Here is a 15,012-nt window from a genome sequence, read left to right on the forward strand (position 1 = left end):
CCCTCTGCCACATGGACAGAGCCACAGACCCAGTTCGCTGTGAAGGCCCAGCATCTTATACCAAGTCTCATTTTCACAGCCAGAGATATTAGTGTGGAAATAGGACTTTTGATTCTTGAAAGGTCTGCTTGGTGAAGAGATGGTCAAAAATTAAAACTACAAGCTCCATTTTTTTTGGGGGGGTGGGCAATTCTGAGGCTAAAGATGTGTAATTTCATCTCAGTGCTTCAACACTGCCACCTCTGTGAACGGGTGAAGAGTTTAAAAGTTTCATACAGGAGGCTAAAAAACTAAGGCTCCTTGTGAAAATACTAAGTGTAAAACTTAGAAAAGAGGAATTCTACTTTCTGTTCATTTCTGCTTAAAGACAACGAAGATATACTCCCTGGAAGGAACGGATGCCAAGACAGATATATACAAGTGCCCTTTAGGATCCAGCAAAACTTTAAGATGTATTATTGTTTTCTTCCTGACAAACAGGCTGGCCTGTCCCTTGCACTGTGTATGAATGAGGCAGCCCATGAATAATGCATGTGAAGCCTGATTATGTAAATCCTCAGGTTTTCAGTACATGACAATGGCTTTTTTTGGGCCCTTCTCTGTCCCATTCTGTGGTCTGGTGTCTCTGCTTTGGGACCTAGTCTGCCAAGCCCTGGGGGCGGGGGCGGCATTTCGGGGAGGGGTGAGCTCTCCAGAGGGCACATCAAAGGGAAAGTCACAACTCTGTCACTGGCCCAGCTCTCCCTGGCATTGCTTGGTGTGAAAGGAAACTGTCCTCTGCCTGAGGCAGCTCGATGACACATGCAGACTAAGGCCTGTGATGTTTAATTCACAGCAGTGAGCACTGGAAACACCGCATCCAGGCTCCCTCAGAGCAGGACAGCCACTTTTCATTTCTGGGGCTCTAAGCCAGAGAGCCTGCTGTCTGGAAACCTATTGCCTAGAAGGTTCTCAGGATGGAGGGCAGGCTTCTGCAAGGAACTATCTGACCATCACCTCCTGGTTGAGGAGAAGGGCACCCTTCTATGACCTTGGCCTCCTTAGAGCTCATGCAGGCAACAAACACACACATGCAAATACACACACATGCAAACACACAGCACATACTCACATGTACACACATACACGCAAGCATGCGTGTACAAATACACAGCCCCAAGTCAGAAAGACTGGAGTACTATTCTGGCTACTCAGAATAGCAAACCCAAATCTTTATTCTCAGAGAGCTTATTCCTCGGTGTATCCCTGGCACCTGGCAGAACAATGAAAATCAGAAGCGCCGCCTTTAAAAACACTCGGGCTGTTCACTCAACTGATTGTGGTCATCATTGCAGGAGGCAGGGAAGTCAGATCATGATGCTGGACACCCTTAAGCTCAGTACAGTGCTGTGTGTCAATTATGTCTCAATAAAACTGGTAGAAAAAATAGTTATCTGGATAGAAAAAACAAGATAAAATACACGAATTATCAAAAGTTAAAAAAATACAGACGAGCTAGACTATGAGTCTCAGAAAGCACTGTTCACAACAGCCAGGACATGGAAGCAGCGTAAATGTCGATGGAGGAGTGGATAAAGAAGATGTGGTACAAATATACAGTGGAATACTACTCAGCCATAAAAAAGAATGAAGTAATGCCATTTGCAGCAACATGGATGGACCTAGAGACTATCATACTATGTGAAGTAAGTCAGACAAAGACAAATATCATATTATATCACTTATATGTGGAATCTAAAAAAAATGATACAAATGAGCTTAGTTACAAAACAGAAAGAGACTCACAGACTTTGAAAACAAACTTATGGTTACCAAAGTGGAAATGTGGTGGGGAGGGATAAATTAAGAGTTTGGGATTAACATATACACACTATTATATATAAAATATATAATCAACAAGGACCTACTGTATAGCACAGGGAACTCTACTCAATATTCTGTAATAACTTATATGGGAAAAGAATCTGAAAAAGAATAGATATATGTGTATGTATAACTGAATCACTTTGCTATACACCTGAAACTAACACAACTCTGTAAATCAACTATACTCCAATATAAAATAAAAATTAAATTAAAAAAAAAGAAAGTTAAAAAAAATAGAGGCAAGCTAGACTGAGTCTCAGAGAGGTTAAGCTAACACATATATATGGAATCTAAAAAAAAAAAAAAAAAAAGAAGGTTCTGATGAACCTAGGGGCAGCCCGGAATAAAGACACAGATGTAGAGAATGGACTTGAGGAAATGGGGAGGGGGAAGGGTAAGCTGTGATGAAGTGAGAGAGTGGCATGGACATATATACACTACCAAATGTAAAATAGAAAGCTAGTGGGAAGCAGCTGCATAGCACAGGGAGATCAGCTCATTGCTTTGCGACCACCTAGAGGGGTGGGATAAGGAGGGTGGGAGGGAGACGCAAGAGGGAGGGATCTGAGGATATACATATGCATATAGCTGATTCACTTTGTTACACAGCAGAAATGAACACAACACTGTAAAGCAATTATACTCCAATAAAGATGTTAAAAAAAAAAAAGCTCCCTGAAGTCACACAGTAAATGGCAGAACAAGAGTCTAAACCTAAGTCTGCCTAATGCTAAAGCTATTCTGCCACCTTCCTTTGCAATGAGCGAATGCATTCTGTGCTGCCTGGATCCCACTGGGACCTCAGTTGGCTGTTTCTAAAGGGAGCTGAGGGGCAGCCTCAGAGGCTCTGCTCCGAGCAGGGACCTCTCACCTTCTGCTGCCTGATCGCCCTGGTGACCCTCTTCTCCTGGTGCAGCCGCTCTTCCATGTGCGCCAGGGCCTCCTTCAGCAGCGCCTTTTCTTCGGCCTCTTTGCAGATGTCGTCCTTCAGCTTTGACACCTGTGACTGGTACATCTGAACCGACACTTTGCTCTGCCTGAGCACACAGGAGAGACAAAGTCTCTTTTCTCCTCAGCTTTCTCACTCACCACCAATGCTCCCGACCTGGGAGATCCTCAGAACACTTCCATATATGCCTGGCTTCGCGGTTTCCTTACAAGTGGGGGGAAGATGTGGGGACTAGAGGGCAGAATAAATAGCCCATTGGCTGTGGACGTGCAGCATGAAGGGGGCAACGGTTATGCTACCAGCCCCTCCCAATTTCCCAGAGAGGGTGGGGGAACGGATACCACTGAAAATAGGATGGAATTATGAAAAGCACACACATGGTGAAACATCAGACACATTTATAAAAGGTGCACCTTATTCCTTAACAGTAGGGTACTTTAACTGCTGCTTTCTTGCCCAGAGACTTGGGTCCATCAGGCCCTGAGTCACCATCCCGCCTGCCCCCCTCCACACCCAGGCCTCTGTCTTCTTGTTCTGGTCCCTACGGGTCTGCAGCTGCACCGAGGTTTAGCCTGGAGAATGGAGGCCTGGGCCTTTTGCCGGAGACATGGGCCATATTTGAGCTGTTCAATGTCCTTCTCGTATCGTCTCAAAAGCTCCTCTTTTCTCTGCAGCTGGTTCTTGAGTAGGGTGATCTTATCAAACACCAGGTAGAGGTCTCTTTGTCGAAGCTGGTGGACTCTCTCCCTCTCTTTTGGGGAGAGGTGTTTCATGGACACGTGACCTGACATATCTTTGATGTTCAGCATAGTCCCGAGGGTTTTGCTCATGTCCATGTACTACGAGAAAGCATTTCGCAGGTAAGAGGCCTGGCCCAAGACCGCTGGTGGCCCCTTTGAGGAGGCAAACGTCTAATTCTGTTTCATTCATTTTCTGCAGTTGCAGAGAAGAAACACATGCTTTGCAAATGAGTGCATTTGGGGTTTTTAGTACGACTTTCATTTTCCCCCGCATCCATTTACACTATGCCTTTTTGAGAATTGGGGGGAGGGGTGGAGGGGGAATGACAACAGACATAAACATTCATTCTTACTACCCAGTCTTGCAAGGAATTGGGCTCTGCAATTTCCAGCCCATGCTGGGATAGGAGATGGGTCTCGTGGAGCTACTGTAACAACTAAAATGTATGTGGCGTTGATGTTTAAACTACCTGCAGGGCACGCAGGTTTGGACAGGAGGGGACTGATGCTGGGTATACCTACCAGCTTTTCACTAAGATCTAAAGCCTCAGCCACATCCGTTTTCCTTAACTTCTCAGAGACCATGATGGACCCTGGGCTGGAAAGGCCATTTTGAGGCTGAAATAAAAAAAAAGAAGAAAAACTCTCTTGGCATTCCATTATGATTTTCTACATCCAGAAGAATAACCCAAAGAATAATGCAAGAACTGGAAAAAATAATTTGAGAGAGTTGATTTTTTATATCATCTTTATTGGAGTATAATTGCTATACAATGGTGTATGTTCGTTTCTGCTGTATCAAAAAGTGAATCAGCTATACGTATCCATATATCCCCATATCCCCTGCCTCTTGCGTCTCCCTCCCACCCTCCCTATCCCACCCCTCTAGGTAGACACACAGCACCGACCTGCTCTCCCTGTGCGATGCAGCTGCTTCCCACGAGCTATCTATTTTACCTTTGGTAGCGTGTGTGTGTATATATGTCCACGCCAAGAGAGTTGGTTTTAAATCCATTCTGACTCTGTGAACTGCTTTCTTTATGACTGTGTTCCTACCCCTTCAGAGCACGACTGCCTTTGAAATGATGCATCACTTGTGCCGCTCTTTGGCCACCGTCTCGTCTGTCTTCCCTTTAGGCCAGTGGTTCTCAACCGGGGGTGACTCTGTCCACCCTACCCCCTCCAGGACATTTAGCAATGCCTGGGCACATTTGTGGTTGTCATAATTGCTGCTGGCGTCTAGTGGGTAGAGGACAAGGATGCTGCTAAACACCCCACGATGCATAGGGCAGTCTCCCAAACAAAGAGTTACCTGGCTCAAAAAATCAGTACCGCTGATGTTGAGAAGACAAGCTCCAGAAAAATGGGGACCATGCGGCTTTTGCTCACTATCTCCCTCCTTGTGCCCAGCATGGCACCTGGCACCGAGTGGTGCATAGTGGGCATGTTTGTTGAATGAACGAATGAAGGTTAAGTGGAAAATAGCCTCCCTCCTTTTTATTAAAGGAATCTCATTTCTGTGCAGCAGAAACCATACCCTCACAAAATTTGGCCCAACCTTCTCCTAGTTCTGGAACCTGGTGGGTGAGCATCACTTCAGACCCTTTCCAGAGACAATGCAGATAGTGTTTGCAGCTGCATCTCCCTAAGACCCCAACCAGCCAGCTGGCTGTTGGAAGCCCAACTGACTGCATGGAAAGGCCACCAGACTGAATAGGGGACGTGATCTGAACGACCACAAATAACCATAATAAGACTCCTTAAAAAATAAATTGGCTTTTAATGCTTGCCATGAGCATCTCTTAGCCCTAGCATTTGTTGGCACTACCCTGAAAACCTCTGAGATTTTAAAAAAAACAACTACAAAAATATAAAGGCCCCCAAGTGACTGTGATAGACAAGAGTGGACATATTTGTCTATGTATCTATGGAGATGAGAATAAAAGAGGGTATCTGAAGATGACAATAAACCAGGCAGATCTGCTGCAAAAAGAACCTGAGATGCTGCTCAGTGTCTTCAGCTACCCTGAGCTGCATCCTCTGTACCTCTCCAGACGCCCCCTCTTTTCCTGAGGGGAGGGTCACTAAGGAAGAGCCTGGGCTACAGGATCCAAGCACGCAGTCCCCACCCGGTCTCTGCAGGCTAGCAGACACACCACCAGGGACACACCCCTGGTGTGTCTTCAATCATTATTCTGTGACCTTGGGTGAGGTACTTGACCTCCTGAAGCCTTACTTTTTCTTATCTGTTAAATGGGGACAATAATAGTAACTATGACACAAGGCTGCTACGATGGTTCAATGACATAAGGCATGGAGCCGGCTGAGCTCAACGCCTGGCACACAGTAAGCAGTTCACAGATGTCAGCTATTCTTCCTCCTGCTCTTTCGTTTAATTACTGCCAACCTTGGAGGATTGAGAGTTAGGAGGTTTCCTGCTCTGTGGTGTCAGTGGTGGGATGAGGGCTTGTTGCCAAGGGGAAGGTCAATCTTGGAAGCAGGACCATCAGGACATGAGATCCAGCTGAGCTCCCCACCTTGAGACGGTCCCTCCACTCCCAGCCTCAGAGAAGGAAGGTTCGATTTTATCAGGAAAACCAACACATTTCTGAAGACTCACATCTCTAGAAGTGTGAGCAAATGTCTAGAAAAATTGTAGGAGAAAATGCTGGTACAGAGAGGATGGCTTTATTATGTTTTCCCAAAGCTGGTTTAGACCAGCTGCCGCAGCAAGCCACGCTGATCAGAGCTGTCCACTGTCATGTGTCAATCAAACACCCGATCAAACATCCATTTAGGATACAGGGCACCTTCAACCTAACAATCAAATTACTTCTGAAAATCCTGGAAAACACAAACTATGCTCCCTAAGAAAGGAAGGTTTTCTTGGATAATACTCTTTAAATACTGTTTGACAATAATAACTATCATCTATTAAAGTGCTCGCTATGAGCTAGGCACTGGGATAAGCACTTTACATAATGATCTCCTTTAATTTTTCCATCATCATTTTACAGCTGGGAAATTGAAGTCCCAGAAAGGTTAGGAGGCTGCCCAAGGTCACAGAGCTTGCAGAGCTGGGATTAGGACACAGGTCTCTGATTCTAGAACTTGTGTCTTCTTAATCATCATGGCTCCCTTCTGCTGCCCTTTATGTGTTCATGTTTTTCAGTTTATAGCAAAAAGCAAATGTTAGGCAAGCTCATGACATAATGTTGTACATTAGCTTGTTGAATCTTTTCTGCAGAATATAACATGTGATGTGAAAAGGAGGGCCCAGAGATTGTCCGGGCCAGCATCAGTGCAATGTTATATCATGCTGTACACGATGGGAAGCCGCCTTTCTATTCAAACATTGGATCACTGGTACGGCCAGGCACCAACCAGTCCATACAGGTGTTAGCCCATCAGGGAGGACCTGGCCTCGAACCAATGATGTATACAGTGGTGCCAGGGCACACGGCTTGTGTCTGTCCTCATGCCCACCCTCCCCACGTGTCAGTCAATGCAGAGACAAAGTTTCTTTGGTTACCGTTCGGATCTCTACTCTTGAAAAAGTTGGCAAGTCAGGTTTTGCATCCAATATTTTCCGAACATTTTTTTCCATCCCGAGGGTCTTTAAGTCTAGAAATGATTCATCCATGTGGTCCTTGTGATCTATAAAAGAAATAATTTACACTCAAAAGAAAGGCTCAGGAAGAAGTTACTGCATGTAAAAGTCACAGCTGCTATTTACTGGACACTTACCACAGGCCAGTACTAATTAGCTCACCATCCTCCCTTGGCAGGTGAGGCATCGAGGCCCAGAGAGGTGAAATGACTTGTCCAAGGCCACACAGCTCATATGAGGCTGCAGCCTCCCAGGGCGGGGGCACTGAGGGGGAACCTTCGGCCACAGGTGTGAGGATGGACTTGAACCCAGGCTTCTGTGTCCTAGCCCAGGGCTCCACCCAGCAGCAAGCTTGGTTTCTTGAAAGCCCTATTCCCTCTAAACAGGGTATTTATCCTGGGAAGTTCCCCAAGGTTGGTCCTTGCACATCATGCGTGTATGAAAAGTTTCCACTGGGCCACAGTGAAATAAGAAAAAGAAGGACAAGGTTCTGAGTTTTTCATGAAATCCTGTTTATTTAATATCAAGGCCTGCTCTTGACTCTGAGCTCATGCCTACACATCTATTTTTTTTCCTGCCCATCTTTTTTTTATAACTATGTTTTTTTAGTTATGAAATGATGGGGATAGAAGATGGTGGTCCTGGCAAATTGGTTAGTCCCTAAAGTGAACCCTCAAGTCTGGGGCCCATGGTTCTCAGCACAGAGGGATGACTAAGCAGGAGGAAACTTACTTGACAAGCTGGCCTTCTCAAGTTCTTTAATTCGCGCACGAAGCTCAGATAAGGCCTTTTTCTGACACTGAATGACTTCCTCATGTCGGGACCCTTTGCACTTGGCTCCTAGATCACTGAAGGACTGCTCCTGTGGCCAGAATGGTGAGGACAGCAGCTTTATCAGTGATCACAATCTCACTCTCTTGTATTTGAAGAAACATGAACAAATCATGGATTAGCAGAAACCCTGTCACTTACTTAGTACCTTGGAAAATATCATTACAGGGCTTCAGCAGCGAAGGAATTTAAAAATTTCATTTCGAATACAAAGTCACATCTAGGAAGATTTCCAACTTTCCTACCTACTTAGCATCATTATAAATAAGAGATCCCCCCTATGTTCCCTCCCCATGTTTTATTTCTTTTTTTCTTCTAATGTTCTTCTAAGCTTGGGTTTCCACTTGTTGTCATTCTGGTCTCATCTCTGAACAATCACATCAAATTTGCTCCTGGAGGGGCTTTTTTTTTTTGCCTGCACCATGCGGCATGCGGGATCTTAGTTCCCTGACCGGGGATCGAAACCGCGCCCCCTGCAGCGGAAGCACAGAGTCTTAATAACTGGAACACCAGGGAAGTCCCTGGAGGGGCTTTTATTTATTTATTTTTTTTCTGCGTTACGTGGGCCTCTCACTCTTGTGGCCTCTCCGGTTGCGGAGCACAGGCTCCGGACACGCAGGCTCAGTGGCCATGGCTCACGGGCCCAGCTGCTCCGCGGCATGTGGGATCCTCCCGGACCGAGGCATGAACCGGTGTCCCCTGCATCGGCAGGCAGACTCTCAACGCACTGCGCCACCAGGGAAGCCCCAGGTGGTTCTTATCGGCCAACTTGGGGAAAACCTTCTTCTCAGACTTTGTGGCTGAAAATGTAGTCTGCAGAGCTGTGCTATCGGTACCAGCTGGGAGCTGTTCAGAAATGCAGAATCCCAGGCTCCCCCCACCCGAGACCTGCTGAGTCAGAATCTGCATTTCAACAACATCCCCATATGATCCGTGGACACCTTTGAGTTGAGAGGTGCCACTGTAAAGTATCCTCTAATTGGCTGGTTTCTGGAAAAGTAAGTAGCAGTTTTGGCCATGTGTTTCCCCTGATATGCATGAAGAGAAAGACTGAAATACTATTGGTTGGTCTTGCACACACTTAGACACAAACCAGGAGCCGCAGTAACGACTGGGATTTGTATCAATAAAATCAGCTGCGGTATATAAACAAAGTACCATTTCTAGACATTTCAATAACCTTGCCTCTTCAAGTTGATCTTCAAGTTGATCTCTGAGTTTTAGGATTCAAGCTTCATGTTAATTCCTCCTACATCATTCACCCTCTTTAATTAATTTAGTTCCCAACAAGGAGTTGCTGAGATTCCTCCATCTAAGTACATGCCCTCTGTTTCTCATAGGAAAGCCCATTTCATCAGTTTCCAGTAGTAAAGAGAAGGACGGGGACCACCTTACCGATTCCTCTGCCATTAGCCGCTTGACTCTGGCTTTCAGCTTCTCCTCTTGCTGCGGTCTTTCCTCGGTCAGCTTCTCCTTCTCTGCCAGATGCTGCTGTAACTCTTCTTGCAGCAAATACTGCTGAGTTTCCCGAGAACTGTTGATCTTCATCTGAAATGAGGGGAAGGGGAACTGCAGCTGATGGGGGACAGGACTAACGCAGGAGTCATTTCCACTACCTTTGGGGGCGGGACAAAGGTTCACGAAACTTTCTTCAAAACACAGAAAAATGATGCTTAGCTTAGTAACTAATAGCGAAGTAGTAGAGCATCGTGGTTAAAAGCTCAGACTCTAGATCTAGATAGAATCTCAGCTCTAGTTCTTTCTAGACACTTCTTCGTATAGAAAATAAGTGGGTGAACTAAGGCAGGCCGTCTTCCTCCTCATTCATCCCTGCCGGCCGCTTGGGTGCGGGATTCCGTGGAGAGCACGGGCCCGTGAAGGGGCTCTGCAGCACGCCTACCTGACCTACTGCCCTTTCCAAATTGGCTTTAATGAGGTTTGCTCTGTTCCTCATTTCTTTCAGCTGAAGCAATTTCCTTCTGGAATCCTGCCGAAGCTTCTCTTCAACCTGAAAGGATGATGAAACCGAGGGCTTGCTGCTAATGTGATCATCATGCCCTCTGGGGAAACTCTTCTAGGGGGGCTAATGGCAGTGGGGGAGTCCCTGAGGGGTAGGGACAGCTGCAGCCCAGCAGCAGGGGTCACAGGCATGCACAGGGTGGAGGCAAACTCACAGGGAGTTGCCCCCTATGGGAAAGGGCCGAGCTCTGCACCCGGGCCTCAAGTATGTTCTACCGCACACTCCCATCCCAGCTCGGTCCCTAACCAGCCGTACGACACTCGGAAAGTTACTTCACTGCTCCGTGACTCAGTGTCCTCATCCGTCCAATGGGGATGATGATACTAGTATCACTGCATAGAGTTATTGTGGGGATTCGATGTTTGGAATAGTGCTTAAGGGCTCTGTGAGTGTGTTAAGTACTGTTGTAACCTATGAAAGGTGGACGGGAATGTCCGCCGTACAGTCTCGTTCTAATAACTCGTGATGGGTACTTGGAAATGTTATGATTGGGTTTATTATCATAACTGTTTGTCGTTACCACTTTGAGCACACTCACTGGTGGTAACCGCTCTGGAGGCTTGCCAAAGCAATGTCTATTAAGAATTGCAGCCTGCCAAGGAAGGCCTTTAAAGTGGAGAAGCTTGCCTACTTTTCCCCCCTTGCTTGGGTAACAGTCAACACACGGTAAGCTTGGGCGTGCTCCACGCTACCCTTGGCTGGCCAGTGTAGGCCTCGCAGCTGCTCAGTTCTTGGATGCACCTGCTGAGCCCTGGGCCCTGGCACTAACAGGAAATGAGGCAAACTCTCGTAAATAAATGGAAAGTTTTTGTGCTGAAACAAATTCACAGGCTGTGTTTTTAGGGATCTGAAGAGGGGGATCACAGGGATGTAATAAAAGACCCAGAAAAGCCCTTAAGAGCTTTCTTCTGAGTAGTGTGGTCCAGTGGAAGAGCCTCTACCCAGCTCCGTTACCTTGGAAAAGTCATCTAAGCTCTCTGGGCCTTAGTTTTCTCCCAGGTCTAAACATGCTCTGACTTTTATGTCAGCAGCCTTTTTCATATGCTGCAAAAGCCAAGTCCAGCCTTGGACTCTGCCCTTATCTGTGCTCTGCATGAACAGCCCCCGTTCCCGTCCCCAAGCCTCAGAGTCACCTTCAACAGCCGCCCTGCTCCCTCTCTCACACTCGGGGGTCTCACGCCTGTCCTCCAACCCCTCTCACATGCAAGCTGGACTGTGACAAGTGGCCTCCTCGCCTCGAGTTTAGATTCTTCCAGTGCAATCTTAACGGTACTGTGAGAGTTACCCAGCTGTAAGGCAGCTCTGTCCAACAGAACTTTCTGCAATGATACAGGTACTCTGAGCGAGGCTGTGTTGTCTAATATGGCAGCCACCAGGCACATCTGGGGATCGAGCACTCGAAATGGGGATGGTGTGATGGAGGAACTGAACTAAAAATTTTAGTTAATTTTCATTAATTTCAGTGTAAACAGTAGCATGTGGCTGTTTGCTACGCCAGGGTCACTGAAGTCAGACGAACCTGGAGTCAGACAAAACCGACTGTGCCATTGGGCTAGTTACTTTACTAGTAACTAGTAGCCTTGACTTTCTCATCTGTAAAATGGAGAGGATGATTTCTAGATCACAGCGCTGTTGTGAAGATGAAGAGATGAAATGTTCAAGGTAACTCCTAGTACGTGAGAAATTGTAACTACCATTTTCACCCTGATTACTGTCCACGAATGTCATTGCATCAGTCACTTGTTCAGAAGCCTTAGTAGCTCCCCACTGCCTGTGTGGTACAGAGCCCAAGCACCTGAACTAAGGCAAAACACCAAGCCAGGGATTCAAGAAGCCCCTACGAACTCAACGAGGTAAATAAAACTGAATCCACACCTAGATAAACCATAATAAAACTGCTGGAAATCAAGGGAAAAGACAATCTTAAAAGCAACCGGAGAAAAAGACAGATTATGCAAAGGTACAACAGTTAGGCTTACAGATGACTTCTAAATAGAAATAATAGGAGCCACAAGACAATAGTGACATATCTAATGCTGTATCTAATGTGCTGAAAGAAAAGAATTGCCATTGTAGAATTCAATACGCAGTCAAATGTGTTTTAAGAGTGAAGGTTAAATATACATCTCCAGACAGACACACAGGCACATTTGAGAATTTGTCATCAGCAGAGCCACAATGAGGGAAAACATTAAAGGGTATTCTTCAGACACAAGAAAAATGAACCCAGGTGGGTGATCAGAGATGCAGAAAAGACAAGCAACAGTAAGGGTAATGTGTGGATATGATACTGACTATAGAAAAACACTAATAATGTCTTGTGGGGTTTTAAGTATCAAGAGAAGTTTAGAAAATTACAGCAATGGCTTATAAATCTGGAGGGGGTAAGTGAAGTTAAGGTGTTTGAAACTCATTGCACTGTCAAGGAGAAGGGCATCATTATCAACTACTATTGCCTCTTGGTAAGTTAAGAATGCAGGGCTTCCCTGGTGGTGCAGTGGTTGAGAGTCCGCCTGCCGATGCAGGGGACATGGGTTCGTGTTCCGGTCCGGAAGGATCCCACATGCCACGGAGCGGCTGGGCCCGTGAGCCATGGCCGCTGAGCCTGTGCATCCGGAGCCTGTGCTCCACTACGGGAGAGGCCACAACAGTGAGAGGCCCGCGTACCGCAAAAAAAAAAAAAAAAAAAAAGAATGCATATTGTAGTCTTCAGGATGACTACTAAGAGAATAGTAGAAGAGTGAAAAACTTAATTAATGTGTGATTTTGGTGAGTCAAGGATGAATGCTATTGTCTTACTATTACTAAGAGAATAGTAAAAAAGTGAAATATTTCCAAGCTAATAGAGGGGGAAAGTGGAATAAGAGAAAACCATCCACTCAGAAGGAGGCAAGAAAGGAGAGAAAAAGGAACATACCACAGATGGTACATCTGGTATTGAGCAAGAAGGTAGATTTAAATCCCAGTACACGAGTAATTACATAATATAAATGGACTAAAAGTCAAAGATTGTCAAACTGGATTTTGTAAAAATGATACGCTATCTGAAGGCATATGTCTAAACCTTAAGACAAAAATTGACAGAGAACATATGAAAAAGATATGGTATGAAAACTCTAACCAACAGAAAGCCAGTGGTGAAGCTAAATGACAAAGGAGACATTAAGGGAGAAACACTACTAGAGATGAAAAGGGATATTTCATGATGATCTAAAGTTTTGCTCTACAGGAAGTATTAGGATTCTAAATTTATATGCACCTAGTAACACAGCCTCAAAATATATAAAGCAAAAATCGTTCATATTAAAAGAAGAAACACACAAATGACAAACATGTTGAGATTTTTAAAAACATTCTCAATGATGGAACAAAAAGACAAAAAAAAATCAATATGAGAATTTAAGTTGGATCAACATCATTGGCAAACTTGATTTAATGGATCAATTCTTTCTTAGATAATTTCACAATTAAGATCTGAAGGCAGTCTAGGGTTGTGGTTACACACAGGAGCTTTGGAGTCAGGCAGACCTGGATTCAAGTTCTGCCACAACTACTTTATGCAAGTGAACTTGGATAACTTCCTTCACCTCTGTGAGCCCCAGTTTTCCCGACTGTAAAGTGGGGTTAATACCAGTATAGACCGCATGGGGTCATTGTGAGGATGAACAGAGATGATGCAGGTGGAGTGCTGGCCCCAGAGTGGTTCCCAGGCCGACCTGTCCCTGCCATACCTTGCTCTTTTCCCACAGCGTCATAGAGATCAGGCTCTGCTCGGTACTGCTCCTTTTCAGCTCCACCCTGAGCTTCCTCATTTCTTTTTCCATGTCATGGATTTGCTGAAAGAGTTCCAACAACAGGGAAGTCAACTTCACAACTCATTTCATCCGGTTCATTAAGGCAGAAACCTAGTCTGGGATTCGCTTAACTCCTTCCCTTGGGGGACAATTCCACGTATTTGAGGCAAAGTAGACTTTCTTTCAACGGATGCAATGAAAGGGCTGGGTGAGGGAAAATTTGAGTTTCTTTTGAAGATCAGCATGGATCCTGGATTAAACAGTACAAGATACCTATCCACTCATTAGAGTCTCTTTCCTTGGGGCACATTTTTGAGTTCAATCTAAATAAGGGCTGTTTGGAAGACACAATGGGCACAGTTTGGAAGAAAAGAACAATGACATTTTTCTTTTTTCTCATTTGAGGCAGAGAAGTGTGCTCCTGACAGAGAGAAGAACACATGTCTCCTGCTCCCGTCCCAGGCACCGTCCTTCCCAACGGATGGAAAACGTATGCCTGGTGATGTGCACGAGGGTTCGGGCCGGTACAGGGGGTGAACATTTACATTGAGTGGTCATCTTTTCATTGTATTCATTTTTATGTTCACCTTCCATACAAGGCCAGTGATACATTTGCTTTTTATTTTGTTTTTATGAATTGTTGTAAAATTGAATGTATTTAAGTAAAAATACTTCAAGAAGAGTTGTGTTAATAACAGTGCTCAGGGCTGTGATAAAACTTGTGACAGTGGATCATGAAAGTCTGGGCATCACAAGTCCAGGGGTAGGGACCACGGTGAATTTCTAGCAGCATACGGTGGCCACCTCCCGTCCCTTTCCCCAGGGGAAACCTGATGAGGGGCCTTGAGCCAACTGCCCAGAAAATCTGGGGAGAGTGTGTTTTCCATGGTCTTTTCACCCATCTCTTTGAGGCCAGCAAATCAAAGAATTAGGAGACTACATTAACAGACAAACACCCAGAAAGCCCCAGAGCTTGTGCTAGCTAATGGGCCAAGGAACCCCTCCAAAACCCTCAAGGCCACAATCTAGGCTTTCAGTGGACACCTAGGGGTCAGGAGGTTCAACGCACGGTTTTGCAGAGTTTTAACTCTTTCTCTTGGGCTTCCCACTTCTCCTTCTGGGCATCTTCCTTCTGTAACTCTTCTTTCAGCACTGAGCACTGTGGAGAAAAAGGACAAGGCCACGGGGGCTTGGCTGGGGGT

General features: G+C 45.6%; 1 protein-coding gene across 1 annotated transcript in view; it reads right to left on the bottom strand.

The window, feature by feature from the left end:
* Positions 1 to 15,012, bottom strand: part of LOC309808872 (forkhead-associated domain-containing protein 1-like) — a gene marked incomplete at both ends in the record, with an annotated part of 84,598 nt that overhangs the window by 5,495 nt on the left and 64,091 nt on the right. Inside the window, 8 exons of the mRNA XM_082629447.1 lie at positions 2,738 to 2,903; positions 3,434 to 3,654; positions 4,078 to 4,173; positions 7,088 to 7,212; positions 7,898 to 8,021; positions 9,903 to 10,004; positions 13,748 to 13,852; positions 14,880 to 14,969. Coding sequence (XP_082485573.1) covers positions 2,738 to 2,903; positions 3,434 to 3,654; positions 4,078 to 4,173; positions 7,088 to 7,212; positions 7,898 to 8,021; positions 9,903 to 10,004; positions 13,748 to 13,852; positions 14,880 to 14,969 — 1,029 coding nt within the window. The remainder of the gene's footprint in view (positions 1 to 2,737; positions 2,904 to 3,433; positions 3,655 to 4,077; positions 4,174 to 7,087; positions 7,213 to 7,897; positions 8,022 to 9,902; positions 10,005 to 13,747; positions 13,853 to 14,879; positions 14,970 to 15,012) is intronic.

The sequence above is a fragment of the Mesoplodon mirus genome (assembly GCF_964341445.2).
Source record: "Mesoplodon mirus genome assembly, chromosome: 7".
NCBI classification, from domain to species: domain Eukaryota; kingdom Metazoa; phylum Chordata; class Mammalia; order Artiodactyla; family Ziphiidae; genus Mesoplodon; species Mesoplodon mirus.